Here is a 20,161-nt window from a genome sequence, read left to right as displayed (position 1 = left end):
CTTTGAAACACCCAGAATCCATACCAAATGGAAAATAAAAATCGACTCAATATTGCACAACAATTTATAAGATACAATTGATACAATGTTCAGTATAGTATGGACAGTGTAGTTACCAAACAAAAATTGAGGTAAAGAGACATACAATGGAAAGGATAAAACCCATACTTATAACAACAAAATATATGAGATTAAGAATACAATACAAACTGGAGTAAAGTAATAATAACATATTCACTATACATTGCTTGTAAATTTAAATGTAAATATTATAATTATCTTTATGCTAATTTACCCAGTGTTCTAAGGGCAATATTTATTGATGTCATAGTAAAAAAATATTATTTAAAATAATATTTTGAGGGTGAATTACTACTGATGGACATTCAGCTACCAATTGATACATTTAACATTTGCTACTTATCTGCTTACTGGTTAGATAATCTAAGTACACTAAAAGAAAAAGAAAACGCACATACTTAATACTTCAAAGAGATAAAAAACTTTATACTATCTTATTTAAAATCACCCATGAATTCACTAGCTTAAATTGGTGCAAACAAATCATAATATAAACTTTGAGATAATTAAACATACCACACAATTACTGTGCATTATATACTATTAATGTGCCAACATGCCATTTAAAATAAATATTACAAATTATAACATGAAAACAATGGTAAAAGGTATATTGCATAGCTACAAAACACAACCAAACTGATTAGTACACAACAATTAACAGCACAGTGGTAAAACAAACTGACACCTAACAGATTGTATGAATCCCTAATGCTAAAGAAGGTATTTAACGACCTTTATTTTCACTGTGGCAAACAATAGCATGGTTACTTAACAAAATCGTAATTCCATTACTCTACTGAGAACTCAGTGAATATTTTCTTGCATTCAGCACTTCAGAACTTGTGAGAATTTGTATAAATTAAATAAAGTTATACGGTACTGAGGAATTACACAGACTACAAAATTATTCGGAGGTCAATAATTTTCTTTAAACAATACATTCCAATCTTGAATAACTATGAAATGTTTCTTTGAAACACAGCCTAAGCTTCATAAATTATATTTATTGGTGGAATGGCCACAATTTTTACATATTATTTTCACAAAAATACAAATAATACATGAACCTTGTTACAATAAAACAAGTATAAATTTAAATACAAGCCAAGACATATGCTGTTCACTATTACACAATGGTTACTAATGCCATCATGAACCTGTCATTTGACATAACAAAATAAAATTGATAATGACTCAGCCATTTACAAAGATTGTACAAAAGGTAATCAGACATTGGGTTTATCTTTGTCCGGCCACCTCGGCAGTTTAGAGGCGGTGTAGAAGACATTGTACCAGTGCTTGAATGCCTGGTTGTGATCTGTGTAAACATGGTTCCTGATGAGATGTCGGTACCGGAAACTTCAGAGGGCAGTAAGGACAAGGGAACTGGGGGTCCTGACCACACTCGAGTCTCTGGTGCTGCAACATCCCCTTGCGGTACTTGTAGATCCTTCCGCAGAACTCACACTTGTGTCCCTCGTGAGCCGGGAAGTTTCTCTTCTTCCCCCGCTTTCTCGGACGATCCTCTTCATCCGCTTCTTGCTTGATGTTCTGCTGGATATAGTCCAGGTCATCGCTGATCGACGGGAGCTCTGACAACGATTGAGTCACAGGATCCACTTTTTCGGTCTTGACCCGTACCGACTTGCGCATTTTAGGTCTGCTCTGATTCTTGGGTGATTTCTTTTTGAAGGACGAAATGGATGGGGGAGGTTTTACTGACTTTGGTGGGGAAACAGGCCCCAAAACCACTTCTTCTGCCGGTTCCTGTTTGATTTCCGTCGGTTTCTTCAACCGCCGACGACTCTTCGGGCTGCGATGTCGACACTCAACACTCACGTAGTGTGTGCTCATAGTGCGCGACCTGCTGCTCTTCCTGCGCACGACCTCCTCCTTGGGCGTGTCCTCTGAAATCAGTCACAGTGTCGTGTCAGTCCATTGTATAATAAATGTTCTAAAAATAATTAAAATTACAAACTGGTAAAATATTAAGTGTTACTAATGGTTCAATATCTAAAATAATGACCAACTTTGATGATTATCAATTTTACCACACGAGATCTCCACTAGTGGTTCACCGTGTCCTGAGTATCCCTCTCAAGGCCAGAGTATGGCACTATTTAACAGAAGTAAGCCATTATTATATTTATTATTTGCGTCTTCCAATCAATACCTAATGCTAGAAGGGCCTGTTTAATGCAATGATCTGAAAACGTACAGTTTATGAATTATAATTTTCTTTATTAATAAAACATTCCCAGACAAATTTTTCCTAGCAATTAATTAATAAGAGTACCTATTTTGAAACAAACATCTAGGAATTTACAAAGTGTACAGGAATGTTAAAGCCATATAAATTTAATCAACAAAACAATCAAAATGAAATAGTAAGTAGAATAGATGTGATATAATATATGGTATTTCGACAATCCACGATATACTTCATTGAACAGTTAAGTTTCAAACTTAAGTAGGTCGTGGAAGCTGAGACATGAACATATCACTAGAGTCTGAAATTGAGGGATGCTAAAAGGCAGTAATGGAGGGAACAAGAGGAATGAGTTGTAAAGAGAGAAAATAACCAAATTATTAGTCTAATAGTGAGTTTTGCTAAATAATTGTAAATTTTCATTTATTTTGAGCGTCTAGAATAAATTTATAGTTTCTCCATCAACACATTTTTACAGGACTGAAATCAAGTGCACACGTGACAAGAATCTTAAATGTTCCCAGCAACAGCTGTCAAGAGTCATCGGGAATAGCATTCACACATTTTGTGTATCTGAAAATGTATAACCTCAAAATACGAGGGCTATCCAGAAAGTAGCAGACGTTTTGAAATAAGAAATTAACCAACTGAAATAGGAACATTTTATTACATATCTACACGTAAAAGCTACACTCTTAGACTATTTTTCAACATAACCCTCATTCAAATTGAAACATTTATAATAACATGATACAAGTATTTCGATTCCAGCTTTGTGGAAATCTGCCACCTGAGACTTAACCACTGATTAAAGCCAGCGTGAAGTTCAGCGTCTCTATCGAAGCGCTACATTGCGAGCCAGGCATTCGTCTCTGGAAAGAGATGGTAGTCGCTCGTTGCCAGCCCTGGGCTCTAAGGCGGATGATCAAACACTTCCCAATTAAAATCATCCAAAAATTGTGTACGATTAGCTGTATTGGAACGTGCATTGCCGTAGAAAAACAAAATTGTTGAGCTCAAACTTAAAAAAAAAAAAAAAAAACAAACAAACAATTGCCATAATCTTTCTCGCTGACAAAGTTTGGAAACATTTTCTTGTTTTTTATGGAGAATGTGTGTGCCTCCATTCCATAAACTGCATTTTTTTACAATTAACTTGCTTCAACCATGTTTCATCACCAGTTACGATACGATCGAGACCATGTTTGTCGTATTCATAATCTTCCATTTCCATAATCTTCACAAAGTTGGCGATAGATTTCAATTGGTTTATGGTTTTTTTGCCAACAACAACCTTATCACTGAACGCACTTCATAAGTGGCGGGATTTTCAATTGCAGCACACATTTTAATTAATCGCAGAGAGAAAAGTAAAAGAGATACAGACCGCGCGTGACTACGTACTGAACGCCAGTGTTTTGACACCAAGATGGCGGCTGTAGCCTCGCCCACTGCCGCACCATTCAAAAACGTCTGTTACTTTCTGGATAGCCCTTATAGCTGGGCTAGAGTACACCGAGCATGAAAGAAATCATGATTAGCTGTGAATTGTGTTAATGTTAACATTATATTGCCCAGACCAAATCTTGTTTATTGCATCGGCAATACATTATGCCCGTTACGACCATCTTCTGATTATTGATCTGATTCTAAGCTTTCACTGTTCGATATTCATGATCCACGTGACTTACTTACATTCTATACACTAACGAACATTCACACATTACAGTGTCAAAGTCATTGTCAACTTTCGCTATCACTTTACTTGTAACAGTGGTACAACAAAAACAGTGAACATGCCCAATGGAGCGAAATCGAGCGCTGCTGAAAAAGTACGTTTAAATTGATCAGATAAGTTTCATGAAACAAGTCTTCAGTTTTGGTTGTGTTGTTCATTAATTTAGTTACGATTTAAGCGTTTAGACGTCAACATTTTTGTTATTTGAATTAAAATCCCATAACTGTTACATAATAGAATAAAATCATTAGATATATTTTTTTATTGGTTGAAATCTGCCCGGGTCAAAAGCAATTTGTATGATTTCTTCATTTTTTTACTAGAATAGCTGGTTTACCTTAGAGAACTTGGTGATTGTATGACATATAACAATGGTAAACGCCCAAAATTCTTTTATTCTTACAAATCATCCATTGCCAATAATAACCTTCACCAGTAATATTTTACATGTTTGTTGTTACAGCAGTTGATAAGCTTGTAATTCCTACTATTTTCACCATTTTATCTGAGCTCTTTTACTTTATCTTATTGATAGTACTGGGTGTCAGTAAATAACTAAAAATGATTGTTAATAATTAGGGTGTGTATGCCCTAAAACCATTTTCATAACTTTGTACCAAACCCCCTTTAACTTATTCATTCACCTATTATTTTTATTGTAATACATGGTTATGTAGCACAAACATTGGGGGGAAATACTTTATAGCATATACACATCTGTGAAGAATATACAAATAGTTTAGATACATGCATTTATAGCTTCTTTTTTCACCATGCTGTATAGAAAATTACTATAGAGGGGAAGACACGGTGTGGAGGTCTAGAATACTTTTAAATACAAGGTCCGGAAAATGTTCACTAGGAAATTGTTGACCTTAAGGACCTCATACACTTGTTTTATTGTATATAAACCTACATAAATAACAGAAATACTAATGGGCGAGCACCCTCAAGCTGTCAGGACGAACCTATCAATATTAATCGGTAGCTTTAGGAGCACATTATTCAACCCTGTGCGTGTGCAAACATCTTAATCTAAACCTCCTGCATTCAAGTGTTTAGAAAAATTGGTTTTGAACTAAAATCTTTGATCTGAAACAGATACTGACAACTACATACTTTTATGTAGTGGAATTCAGGCAAAAGCAAGAATGCAACATGTTAGTTCATCATAACAATGTAATAAATTTAATGTTACCAGTAAGGCCTTGCAGAATATGAGTTTGTGAATATAAAATATTTTAAGCAGTACTCAAAATTTTTGGACCCAATTTTAAACTGCTACTTTGGACGTTGACTGTATCACTGCCACGAGCCAAGATGGAATTGAGGAAAGTAAGCCCACACTGTTTACATACGTTTGAGCCAAGATGGAATTGAGGAAAGTAAGCCCACACTGTTTACATACGTTTGAGCCAAGATGGAATTGAGGAAAGTAAGCCCACACTGTTTACATAAGTTTGAGCCAAGATGGAATTGAGGAAAGTAAGCCCACACTGTTTACATAAGTTTGAGCCAAGATGGAATTGAGGAAAGTAAGCCCACTCTGTTTACATAAGTTTGAGCCAAGATGGAATTGAGGAAAGTAAGCCCACACTGTTTACATAAGTTTTGAGCCAAGATGGAATTGAGGAAAGTAAGCCCACACTGTTTACATAAGTTTGAGCCAAGATGGAATTGAGGAAAGTAAGCCCACACTGTTTACATAAGTTTGAGCCAAGATGGAATTGAGGAAAGTAAGCCCACTCTGTTTACATAAGTTTGAGCCAAGATGGAATTGAGGAAAGTAAGCCCACTCTGTTTACATACGTTTGAGCCAAGATGGAATTGAGGAAAGTAAGCCCACACTGTTTACATAAGTTTGAGCCAAGATGGAATTGAGGAAAGTAAGCCCACTCTGTTTACATAAGTTTGAGCCAAGATGGAATTGAGGAAAGTAAGCCCACACTGTTTACATAAGTTTGAGCCAAGATGGAATTGAGGAAAGTAAGCCCACACTGTTTACATATGTTTGAGCCAAGATGGAATTGAGGAAAGTAAAGCCCACACTGTTTATATAAGTTTGAGTTCCATCGCATTTGGCATTGTTTGTACACCTCTATCTCAATAATCCAAACTGGTATAATTATCAATACAATTGAGGTAACACTCTCACTTAGCTATAGCCATAGAATGCCTTGTAGTTGATTCTGGTCCCTGCTGTGAAGTGATCCAGCACAGAGGATGACAGCTTGTAACTTAGTGCCGAGTATCATCCAGTCATGTGAGATTGACTAGGCATCATCACTGCCATTCGAATTTTAGTTTCTATTTTAAGAAACAGATATATGGTCTGTTGAGTCGGTGGTATAGAAACCCCCTTCAGATCAGTAGAGGGGGACTCAGGACATTTTTGATATATTAAGTCTTAAAATAGTTATTTTATAGTACTTTTAAAATAATAAATGGAGGCCAAAGTGGAGAGTCAGAGTATATAAATTTTACAGTAAAATCACTCTGCTAACAATCACCAGTAAGCTTATACTGCGATAATTAAAATATTCTGCAATAAATTCAGTTTATATGGAGTTTGCGGGGAATCTGTTGTCTATTTAACTTAATGTTAAATTTGTCATATTTCAGTACCAGTTCTGAAAAACTACTATAGCCAGAAAAAACAAACTTTTTGACATGTTGTTATGCCTCTTTAACTAACTGTTATACCTACAATTAAGTTTATATACCGTACCTTCAGAATTTTATAATATAATGAATAAAAATAACATTAAAAAACCTTGAATATTTTTTCATGGTTATTATTGAGTAAATTCAGGTATACCATATGAAGTAGGTTGAAAGCTATGTAGTGAACATTTGGCACTTTTAAAACAAAACTGTACCTAAAGTTAAAATTTTTAAGTTTTTAGGAAATCAAACCAAAAAGAGAAAATATTGCCTTTAATCAGACAACATAATCAATTCCAGCCCTTATTATTCTTCCCTGTCTTCCAGCTTCCTCTTCTAAGTTCTTGTTGCTACTCTGGCAGTTTGGGTCATCTCCTCAGCTTTATTAGTACACAGTTTGCACCAGCTTCACCAAAGGGTTCTTGCTACACCTTTACCCTCCCTAAGTAACCAGAATTTAAAGTTACTAATAGAATCTCAAAGTTCTATTTTGAGTACTTCAAGTGCAACAAAAACTAGTTTTGTTCATGACCATATAACATAATTTAAAGAATCATTTGGAATCTTTCCATACATGTATTCCTTGAGTAATCTTGTTTGAAAAGTCTTTGTTTCATTCATAAACTGCAAAAGGGAGTAAAGAGCAGTATATCTATCAAATATGGAACAAAAAAATCAACAATTCAAAAGTTATATTAGTATAAGAATTAAAGATGGAAAAATCAACACTGTGCCATATAATGATGTAAAATGTATTTAAGTGGCTTAGAAAATTGAAATATACATGTTTTGTATATCAAAATATTCATAAATAATAATAAAGAAAAAATAGAAAATGAAAAATCTTTTTTTTATGATGTCAAATTCCCCTGCAATAAAACAGAATTTAATCATAACATTAACATAATAGTTTTGTTATAATCATAAATCAAGACTAAAACCAAATCTTGATGTCTGTCTATTTTTGGACCACAAACTAATAGAGCTACAATAACAGGCGTTATATTATCAGCTTGTTCATTTCCGCGGTTTTACATATAAAACTTTTTACTAACGTTAACATTGGATATAACAAAATTGATTGCAACGAGAAAAATACCGGTTTGTGGCACTCTTCAACCAATCTGCAACATGGAACATTTATAACTCAGAAACTTGTGATTTGATAAAGATTAAATGTTTACACAAAATATATGCAAGTGTACTGCAATTGAGTATGTAATGTTTTTAGAATAGTATGGGAATAAAGTTATGAAAATACCATTTTAAGTTTTGTTCCTAACTGAGTGGTCCTCAAAATTCTGTATTCGTCGTCAAGCATGTAATATTGAAACCACTATTAAAAATTTTTAGCACAGATTAATTTAAGCAAGTTTTGTTAATTTACCGCAGCTGGCAACAACAGATACTTACACCTTTACCGCCGTTTATGGTACTAAGTACCTGGACTCGCGACTAAATTTTGCACTCGGTTACTGAAAGTACCGGGTACAGGTAGAAGCAACAAGAAATAGTCAGACCTAATCTCACTTTTCTACTTGGTGTGTGATGGTAATATATTTAGTGTTTTAAGTAAATTGAATTATAGTGTTGTGTATTTCGTAAATTAAAATAGTTATAAAGTTTGAATTGATATATTTGATTTCAAAGTTTAAAAAGTGTTGTTTTTACTCAAAAATAGACTAATTGTGATAGATTTCTGAAATAAAATGATCTTGGGGGTGGGGAACAGGTCCCGTTGTCCCCCACCCCCGTGGTGTGCCCCTGATAACAGATGACTTTTTAAAGATAACATCTATATAGCACAGTTGTAAAAATATAGATATCAAGTGGGATGTTATTTTGAAATATACAATTAAAGATGCACTATTAGTTTCAAAAGCTAATTTTTTACAAAGTTATCTGTATGAGTTTTAAAGGCTGGCATGTTTTTTGACACTGCAAGATATCTATAGTGACACATAAGCGTTTATTAAAAATCTTATATAAAGCTATACCTTCATTGAGCTACTTGTCTGCCATGATTTAATTCTCTTATAAACTATTTAATTTGATAGCGTATTTTGTGAAATAACATAAGAAATTAATTTCACAATGAAAATAAACATCAGCCACACTATTTCATGTAAATGGTTTAAGAACTTTCTTTGGGGTATATAGAATAGTTTGGGTATTGTCACTTATGTTAATGTATGATAATGTTCTCTCATATTACTGATGTGTTACTTTGTACGGCCGCCAACTTGAAGTTTTACAATAAACAGAAGACCTTATAAGTACATAAGATATATTTTACTTAAGAATTTTAAAACCTCAGCAATTCTTCATAGCACCAATACAGTTGTTCTTTTTAACATTTTAATAACTGCCACATTTAATTAATGAAGTTGTATTAATTTCTTTATGGTTTCTAAAAACCTTTTAGCTTCATTACAACACTTACATTATAACAAAGGAAAATTAATTAATTTACAATGTGTTATCAATTCAATATGAAATTATCCATATCTCCACATGAGTTCTGTTCTGTATGGTAACGTGAAACTTAAGAATTCTATTTAAACTTCGGCATTAAATATTTCAATTTTCAGTATAATACTTTATATACAAGAACAAGTCTATAATTTTTAACCTCTGATTTATTATAATGTGTGATCTATTCTTGATTATGTTATAATTTTTTTATTGATTAATTTAAACAAACCTTTTACTCCAGCATACCTTACATGAATTGTGGGAACATTATCGTTTACATGTTTTCAACTCTTTTGTAACCCTCCATTTCGACCTCCACAAAACTGATCTAGCCGACTGATCTCTTCTTCAGGGAGAAATTCCTCTATCCAACTCACAGACTGAGTACTTATCCAATGCAAATTGCCTCTAGCTCCTGGACTATTGAGTGTTCATATTTTAAGATGAATGGATAAATACTTGTTTCTAGCTAAGATAGACTTTCTAAGCGAGTACCATGATAGATAGCTTAATGGCAAACAGTTCCATATGAATTCCGAACAAGAATTCTGGACTGAACTATTTATTTCAGGTAATCGAGTTCTTGATGCCAAGTTTTAAGCAAACTATGTAATGCTCCATGATGATATCTAATGCACCATATTAAGAGTTGGAAGACAAATAAAAATTTGATTCTGGTATATAGAATTTGATTTAAAAGGTTCTTGATCTGGGATTCAAAGATGAAGGAGAACAAGAATTACATACTGTTAGTGCAGTGTAAAATTTGGATTCTTTTCATTAATTATAAAGGATAATTTCTGAATAATTATTTACATTATTTGAAAAACTTAAACAAGTGTGTAGATGTATGTATTATAAATAAGTTCCAAAGTCTTTAAGATTTAACAACATTCTTATGTAACTAAAAGCTGACCTAAAAGATGGTTCTTGACATTATTTTTGTACTCATGAACTAGTATTGAATTTTCAACATTAGAATCTTCTATTTAGTATTTTCAGTTACTTTGGTTTTCAATGTTTTACAGAGAAGTACTAATATTGTATTGTGTCCATTAGCTATTATGGAATTGGAGTAGCAATCATTCTCTTTTTAATTACAAGCCAAACCCTGTATTTCTTCTGTAAAGAAGCCTGTACAAGGTCTCACGCTGAAACAGATTCTTAGCCTAATTTGTAACAAATAGTTACTTTTACATTTTCTTTCTTTAATTTTACTTAATTTAGTGGTACAATCTGTGATAGCTGTTGCAATTCGTTAAATCAAATTTTTTTTAAATAGAACCTAGATGAATAATAAATTATTATTATTTATTTTTCTCTAACTGAAACTGTATTTCGGGGTGTAAAGATTGTCACATCACAATCTTAATAAATGAATTAATACATAAACATCATGCAAGTTTACAAACTAATGTAAGTATAAAAGATTTACATGTTATAAATATAAAAAATAATATCACTTTAGGCTGTCTGACAGCACAACCACCCTTGGTGCAGCAGCAGCTCCTCAGCCATAATTTGACCAACCATTTATAGGTTTAGTTTTAAAACTGGTTGTATGGGCTAAATACTTCAGGGCTGAAGGAGGTTATCAAAAAACATATATAACTTAAGGGTTTAATATAATTTTATACAGTGCAATCTAGAAAATGTGTTTCTATAGTGAGTGCTTGTTGTGTAATGTTTGATTCTAATTTTAAAGAATGGTTTCGGATATATAAATTTATGAATAACCTAGAAGCATTTCTGCATGATTTATTTTACACCTTTAAATGTTCAATACACCTAATTGATTGTTTTTGTAAAATAAAGATCATTTGTAAAATTTCTTTTGGTGAGGAAACCCAAAGTACGATTTAATATATAATGTATGTATAGAAGAAAGCGTAACAATTCAATAAAAGCAGTGTATTTTAAAACATAGATATTTTAATTATCAAAAGACCTGTTGATAATTTGTATGAGATATAACTTAAGTGTTTCTTTTAGGTCAGTAGAGAATCATTTTAACACTCAGATATGTAGTATCATTTTTTATAGTTCATACCACCAAGAATTCAAGTCATGGAGTCATCAGAAATCTTCTTTTTGGTTGTGTTATTTATTTGTACAAACATTTTATTTATTTATTTTTTAATTAAACATTTATTTAGAACACAAGGTAATAGTTCTGAATAAGGAGTCCTGCATCTCTTAAGGAATTGCTATGTCTTGTTTTCCATAGCTTATCAAGGATTAGGGCCAGTACTTGAAATGTGTTAATTTGGGCCAGTACAGAAACCTCTTCTTTTAGGGACTTTCTTAGAAAAAATTGCACATTGAAGAAACAGGATTTTTATCGAGTAGGGAGATTGGACAACCAAGAAAGAGTTCCACACGATCTCTAGTGGAACTTACATGAACTAAAGAACATTTTGAACTTAGGGTTTGAGGTCCTTATTTAAAAAAAGAAAACCCTGGACATTCACACTTTCTAGGGCATCAATTATTTTTTTTCTTGGCCTTAGTAATTTGGCTGTTACAATAGCCAAATTTACCCGATAGAAAATAATTCTATTTACCATGCCCATGCATACCATCCTTCTAGTATTGCAAAAAATGCAAGATTTCTAAAAGTATAATTTAAAATTTCCGTGTTCAACTTACGCATCAGCAAATAAACAATTGTACGTAAAAATAAAGAATCTGGGGAAACAGCCTAAAGTAAATAAAATAAAGCAAATGTATTTATTGAGTAATAAATGTCCCTCCTGGATGAAACAATATCACTTAATGCTAAATATAACACAAGATATGCTTATCATTTGAATTTCTTAATACACATTTGTTTTTCACAGTTCAATACATACCACTTCCATTCAGCATAACATAGAAAAATCAAATACATCACTAACTTAACTGGATGATTAAATTATTTATGCACTATTTTGAATGATAAAAAATTGTCATGGAAAACGGTTATAGCACTTTCATTTAGAATTTTGATACTAAGATACTACAAACTTTTTGCACAGCTTGTCAAATCAAAATAATTATTTAAGAAGCATGTGTTAAAAATAACGAACTGATAATTTAAAGTTGGTCTTTTAATATGCAACAAAAAAATGTAAAAACACATTACTTTAGTAGTTACTTGAAGTACTTTAGTTTTTTTTAATAAATAGAAACTTTAACATTACAATAAACTTCAGACCAAAATAAATAATTTATTAAACTTTATTTCACACAATTACAAAATAGAATAGTGTGTATTAAAAATTAAAATTACAAAAGATATTAAAAATAACTAAAAACTAAAGTTGGAAATATTTATGACAATCACATAAACACCGTACCACCGGTGGAATTATTACATACAACAGTAATAATGAAAATTTGTAATAGTCGAACGAATTAAACTGATTAATTAACCAAAATTATTTTACAGTAATGCGACTTGCAATATTTTGTTCCGCAGTAAATGAAATCAAGTAATTATGCATTTTATAAAAATGTGTCAAAATTAGACCAAAAATATTTTATATATTCAAACAAAAAAACCACAAAAAGTAACTAAGAACTAAAAAAACATTGAAGCAATGCATTTACATATGTAAAAATCAAATTAGCTAAGCAAACTAATAGTAATTAAAAGCACAATGTAACCTCATTGTGATTAACTTTTCCAAATAAATCATAAGCTAAATTAACATAAAATAACAAATGAGAAAAGTTTATATGAACTTAGGATGATCCCTCGCCCATGAGGAGAGGAGCAACATAATGAGTAGCATACCACTTGGGAAAAGCCTGTTCGTGGAAGTTACGAACATGTTCTCGGATATTCTGACGATACCGGAACGACGAGGGACAATACGGACACGGGAATTGAGGTGGGATGTTACATTCCAACTTTTTATGTTGCCTCATCCCTCTTAGATACTTGTAAATCTTACCACACTGGTCACATTTAAAGGCAGTTTTGTTACTGGTTTTTATCAAACGGCGTTTCCTGATTTTGGTCATGTCTTCAACCACTTGTTTCCGATTGCCTGAGATAGAAGCAGAAGATCGACTATTGACGCTACCATTTGTAAGTGATTTCCTTACTTTTTTCGTGTTGACGTTCCTCGGAATTTCATCAGTTACTTCAGCTTTTATTGCATTGTTCAACGGATGAATTGTGTCTTTCTCACCTTGCAACCCTTTACGTCTAGAAGTTGTAATACTTTTTGGCTTCGTCTTGCTTGGAGAAGAAACGTTCACAACCTCCTCATCCAGTTCTTCATTACTTAGTGATCTTATGGTTTTTCGCCCCTGCGCCTTTGCCTTTCTTGGAGTTTCCTTCTCTGTTTGCTCGGTAGGAGATGTATCGACTGTGGATTTCCTCCCTGACCGTCTTGTCTCTAGAAGATCATCTTCAGGTTCTTCCTTGATGGCACAGTCAACGAACGAACGAGCCGGTCGCTGCCACACCTTGGAGGCCCTGCTCTTGCTTGAGCGGGGCTGCAGAACTCTAATAGAGCTGGCTAACTCTGTCAATCTCTTTGTGGGCTTCACATCAACAGGCTCGAATCCAAGAAAGTTATCCGGAGAGCACGACAGAGTCCTCTTCTTCTCTACAATAAGTTCTACAGATACCTCCTGCAGCTCTTTGTCAGTGAGACCTGAAAGGAGAACAAGTTAGTAACTTGATTGACAAATACCAATTTAGGAAAATATTGAGAAAATTAACTTAAGAATAACTTACATATTCTTAGACTAATTGAATTTATTTCATAGCAAAGCCTTATTTTAACAATCTACAATACAATTAAATATTAATAGTATTTGTTAGTTACACATGACCAGTGTAAAATACTTATTCGGTGCTCCATTCCATTACTGCTGCAAAATTGATAAACAAGAAGCAATAAAATAAATAAAAATAAACAACACAACATTAAATAAAAACACAGGAAAGCTTTTAAAATGTAAATGTATTTTTTAAATTCTAAATAACAAGCTTTAGAAAATATATAAAATAAAGACAATAAAAGAGAATACATATTAATGACTAGACCTAATATATTAACAGTATAATTACAAGTCTTAAAACATTATATACTCTATTTACAATTTTAATCAAGTGTTAATATACAGAATTTAATTCATATGTATTTTAATTAAAAGACTATAATAGAGTCAGTTACTTTGTGTATATGTGTTTATAAAATAATTACTGTTTTTTGTGTTATTTCCAAAGATAATTATAATTCCCATTCATTAAAAATACTCTTCAAGCCACAAAAATGTCAATTAATTCCATCAAAATTGCTATGTCTTTAATGGTGAAATATTAACTAAGAAAACATTTAGCTATCTACACAAATAATACTTTGCTAGATATTTCTGTATGTATGGTTGCATTTACATGTTGTTATACACTGCTTGGCATTTAAAACAGAATACAAGGTTTCAAATTTTATTTTGATAAACCTCTTTGTGGATTTTAAACTATGCATAAAACAATGTTAAATGTTGTCATATTGATGTAAAAATTGTAACGTAATACTAAACTTAAATACTGAAAATACAGATATTGTCTTTTGTCATAGGAATAGATAAAGAAAAACAACTGTTGTTGAATTTTTCATTTATAAAGAATGCAAAATTGTTCGGCAAGTGATTTTGACTAGCCCCAACACATCGCAATTATAGCACCTATCTCTGCTTTCTCATATACCTAAATAAAGCAAATTTCTTTATGATAAGCTCCTTCCACAAATAATTCATTCTATTTCGGGACTGAAAATCCAAGTATGTTTGAGAAATTCACTAAAATTATTTTTTAATACTAGCAGCATAGTAAAAAACAAAATTGAGAAATTAGTGGTGGGATTGATTAGATGTAACATCATTGGGTTAATTTATAGAATGATTTATATGATGAACCTGACGGCCAGGGGAATGAAGATACCCCCAATGTTGTGCCAATGTTATGTATTAATGTTTTTTGATTACAAACATAACACGGTTGAGGTTTTAATTAATTTATAGAATGATTTATATGATGAACCTGACGGCCAGGGGAATGAAGATACCCCCAATGTTGTGCCAATGTTATGTATTAATGTTTTTTGATTACAAACATAACACGGTTGAGGTTTTAATTAATTTATAGAATGATTTATATGATGAACCTGACGGCCAGGGGAATGAAGATACCCCCAATGTTGTGCCAATGTTATGTATTAATGTTTTTTGATTACAAACATAACACGGTTGAGGTTTTAATTAATTTATAGAGTGATTTATATGATGAACCTGACGGCCAGGGGAATGAAGATACCCCCAATGTTGTGCCAATGTTATGTATTAATGTTTTTTGATTACAAACATAACACGGTTGAGGTTTTAATTAATTTATAGAATGATTTATATGATGAACCTGACGGCCAGGGGAATGAAGATACCCCCAATGTTGTGCCAATGTTATGTATTAATGTTTTTTGATTACAAACATAACACGGTTGAGGTTTTAATTAATTTATAGAGTGATTTATATGATGAACCTGACGGCCAGGGGAATGAAGATACCCCCAATGTTGTGCCAATGTTATGTATTAATGTTTTTTGATTACAAACATAACACGGTTGAGGTTTTAATTAATTTATAGAATGATTTATATGATGAACCTGACGGCCAGGGGAATGAAGATACCCCCAATGTTGTGCCAATGTTATGTATTAATGTTTTTTGATTACAAACATAACACGGTTGAGGTTTTAATTAATTTATAGAATGATTTATATGATGAACCTGACGGCCAGGGGAATGAAGATACCCCCAATGTTGTGCCAATGTTATGTATTAATGTTTTTTGATTACAAACATAACACGGTTGAGGTTTTAATTAATTTATAGAATGATTTATATGATGAACCTGACGGCCAGGGGAATGAAGATACCCCCAATGTTGTGCCAATGTTATGTATTAATGTTTTTTGATTACAAACATAACACGGTTGAGGTTTTAATTAATTTATAGAGTGATTTATATGATGAACCTGACGGCCAGGGGAATGAAGATACCCCCAATGTTGTGCCAATGTTATGTATTAATGTTTTTTGATTACAAACATAACACGGTTGAGGTTTTAATTAATTTATAGAATGATTTATATGATGAACCTGACGGCCAGGGGAATGAAGATACCCCCAATGTTGTGCCAATGTTATGTATTAATGTTTTTTGATTACAAACATAACACGGTTGAGGTTTTAATTAATTTATAGAATGATTTATATGATGAACCTGACGGCCAGGGGAATGAAGATACCCCCAATGTTGTGCCAATGTTATGTATTAATGTTTTTTGATTACAAACATAACACGGTTGAGGTTTTAATTAATTTATAGAGTGATTTATATGATGAACCTGACGGCCAGGGGAATGAAGATACCCCCAATGTTGTGCCAATGTTATGTATTAATGTTTTTTGATTACAAACATAACACGGTTGAGGTTTTAATTAATTTATAGAATGATTTATATGATGAACCTGACGGCCAGGGGAATGAAGATACCCCCAATGTTGTGCCAATGTTATGTATTAATGTTTTTTGATTACAAACATAACACGGTTGAGGTTTTAATTAATTTATAGAATGATTTATATGATGAACCTGACGGCCAGGGGAATGAAGATACCCCCAATGTTGTGCCAATGTTATGTATTAATGTTTTTTGATTACAAACATAACACGGTTGAGGTTTTAATTAATTTATAGAATGATTTATATGATGAACCTGACGGCCAGGGGAATGAAGATACCCCCAATGTTGTGCCAATGTTATGTATTAATGTTTTTTGATTACAAACATAACACGGTTGAGGTTTTAATTAATTTATAGAATGATTTATATGATGAACCTGACGGCCAGGGGAATGAAGATACCCCCAATGTTGTGCCAATGTTATGTATTAATGTTTTTTGATTACAAACATAACACGGTTGAGGTTTTAATTAATTTATAGAATGATTTATATGATGAACCTGACGGCCAGGGGAATGAAGATACCCCCAATGTTGTGCCAATGTTATGTATTAATGTTTTTTGATTACAAACATAACACGGTTGAGGTTTTAATTAATTTATAGAGTGATTTATATGATGAACCTGACGGCCAGGGGAATGAAGATACCCCCAATGTTGTGCCAATGTTATGTATTAATGTTTTTTGATTACAAACATAACACGGTTGAGGTTTTAATTAATTTATAGAATGATTTATATGATGAACCTGACGGCCAGGGGAATGAAGATACCCCCAATGTTGTGCCAATGTTATGTATTAATGTTTTTTGATTACAAACATAACACGGTTGAGGTTTTAATTAATTTATAGAATGATTTATATGATGAACCTGACGGCCAGGGGAATGAAGATACCCCCAATGTTGTGCCAATGTTATGTATTAATGTTTTTTGATTACAAACATAACACGGTTGAGGTTTTAATTAATTTATAGAATGATTTATATGATGAACCTGACGGCCAGGGGAATGAAGATACCCCCAATGTTGTGCCAATGTTATGTATTAATGTTTTTTGATTACAAACATAACACGGTTGAGGTTTTAATTAATTTATAGAGTGATTTATATGATGAACCTGACGGCCAGGGGAATGAAGATACCCCCAATGTTGTGCCAATGTTATGTATTAATGTTTTTTGATTACAAACATAACACGGTTGAGGTTTTAATTAATTTATAGAATGATTTATATGATGAACCTGACGGCCAGGGGAATGAAGATACCCCCAATGTTGTGCCAATGTTATGTATTAATGTTTTTTGATTACAAACATAACACGGTTGAGGTTTTAATTAATTTATAGAATGATTTATATGATGAACCTGACGGCCAGGGGAATGAAGATACCCCCAATGTTGTGCCAATGTTATGTATTAATGTTTTTTGATTACAAACATAACACGGTTGAGGTTTTAATTAATTTATAGAATGATTTATATGATGAACCTGACGGCCAGGGGAATGAAGATACCCCCAATGTTGTGCCAATGTTATGTATTAATGTTTTTTGATTACAAACATAACACGGTTGAGGTTTTAATTAATTTATAGAATGATTTATATGATGAACCTGACGGCCAGGGGAATGAAGATACCCCCAATGTTGTGCCAATGTTATGTATTAATGTTTTTTGATTACAAATATAACACGGTTGAGGTTTTAAATTTAAATATGACATTGTTCAGCCACATTTTAATGCTGCATCAAAAATGAATTTAGCCTGTATAATATTGTTTGTTAACACTTCCATTTACTTTGTTTTGAAATTTAAAAACATGTTCCTTGCAACAGTAAACTACATATATACTGTACATGAAGTGTTAACTTAACAGAAAAACCTAATAACTGTATCAAATAAAATGCGTTTAATCATGGAAGTACAGTAGTTCAATTCTCAGTAAAACACTTGATGAACCACAGGGGTACGCACCCTGTGGGGCACGATGCACATTTCTAATAGACAGCGTTACCCACCGATGGGTCAGTTTTTCAATTGTTTTCAAATCCATTCAATTGTTTTTGAATAAATTTTATGGATGGATGGATTTGAAAACAACTGAACAATTGACCCGTCGGTGGGTAATGCTGTCTATTAGAAATGAGCATCGTGCCCCACAGGTGGGCAACACAATTTTGTTAATACTTTCTGAATATTATCCAGCTGCATTTTAGACCTTGAAAATATGGTTACGGACACTATTAATCCTTTTAGAACATATTTATTAAAAACTAAAATTAAGAGCATTTTTGGTCGAAATTACATCATAATTTTAAAAAGTATGATAATTTATGAACGTGTTAAAGTCAACTAATTCAAATCATCCTATAACATCATAAAAAATATTTGATGGTGGTGCTTTATGTTTAACCGCCACGTGAATCTTGAGGTTTCCCTTGAGCTTGGACCGGTAATCGCAAAATTCACACTGGAAACGAGGCTCTTTGTTGCACTCATAGAACCTGTGCTGTCTCAATGTCTTCTTGTACTTGTAGTTGCGCCCACAGTCCGGACAGGGGAAGCTGGCAGGTGTAGCCCCAGGTTGTGGCTGGTCTGCTGTAACAACAAGAGAATCAGACAGAGACGGTTGTTCATACTGCACTCCGGAGGAGTACTGGTGGAAGATACTCAAGTGGATTATGACAGAAACTGTCCATGATATCTTATTTTCACTATACAGGAATTCACTGCAGTATCAAGATAGTGTAAAAATTGTAACCTTCAGGCGATCACTTAAATTCTTTTGGATAGTTTGGTAAAATAACTGTTTATACTTTCCACCAACATTTAAAATACTCTTCTTTTGGTACAAAATATTCAAAATTAATTTTTTTAAATATTTTGATGATTTGATTTTCTATACATTTATTTTAAAAATTTAACCAAATTGATCACCGTTACCTGGGGAAAAGTTGGGACCATTAGTGTATTCAATTCCTAAAGTAGTCTCAATTAAAAAAGGGGAAAACCAAAAAGTACATAATTATTGTTGCTGAGCGGATGGGTACAGACTAGACTTGCTTCATCACAGCATTTTTTGCTTTTAACATTCAAAACAATAGAAATGCTTCCTTTGAAAACAATTCCCACCTTTACTCGGTACAACTGAGCACATGGAAACGGACAAAGCTGTACACCAATGGTACGAACACAGAAACCCCATCAACACATTTTATGATATGAACGCACTTCAACATATTATTGAGTTATGAAAATACAGTATTATTTACTTACTTGAAGATTAAAAATAATTAGTTGTCAGTTTGTGTGATAACAATCATTTTTACCCATTACATTGCTCTAATTTTGTTTATAAATACAATAACTTGATCCATTTACTTCACATGAAAGAAGGAAGTCCAAAAATATTAAACATGAACATGTTGCACTATATCTTGGATTTATCATAGAAATCAATCACC

The 20,161-nt window shown here is 32.7% G+C and overlaps 2 protein-coding genes across 2 annotated transcripts; both read right to left on the bottom strand.

The window, feature by feature from the left end:
- Positions 1-50: 50 nt before the first annotated feature.
- LOC124356111 lies at positions 51-13,476 on the bottom strand. The gene is made up of 2 exons (XM_046807267.1): positions 13,349-13,476; positions 51-1,991 (listed from the first exon to the last, which is right to left on the bottom strand). The coding sequence occupies exon 2, from the start codon at positions 1,936-1,938 to the stop codon at positions 1,351-1,353; it is 588 nt and encodes a 195-aa protein (XP_046663223.1). The 5' UTR covers positions 1,939-1,991; positions 13,349-13,476; the 3' UTR covers positions 51-1,350.
- LOC124353431 lies at positions 12,897-20,030 on the bottom strand. The gene is made up of 3 exons (XM_046803270.1): positions 20,027-20,030; positions 19,167-19,388; positions 12,897-13,819 (listed from the first exon to the last, which is right to left on the bottom strand). The coding sequence occupies exons 1-3, from the start codon at positions 20,028-20,030 to the stop codon at positions 12,897-12,899; spliced, it is 1,149 nt and encodes a 382-aa protein (XP_046659226.1).
- Between the last annotated feature and the right edge of the window lie 131 nt (positions 20,031-20,161).

The sequence above is a fragment of the Homalodisca vitripennis genome, chromosome 2, assembly GCF_021130785.1.
Source record: "Homalodisca vitripennis isolate AUS2020 chromosome 2, UT_GWSS_2.1, whole genome shotgun sequence".
NCBI classification, from domain to species: domain Eukaryota; kingdom Metazoa; phylum Arthropoda; class Insecta; order Hemiptera; family Cicadellidae; genus Homalodisca; species Homalodisca vitripennis.
Note: the sequence above shows the minus strand (reverse complement) of the source record. Positions and strands in the feature narration are given on the sequence as shown.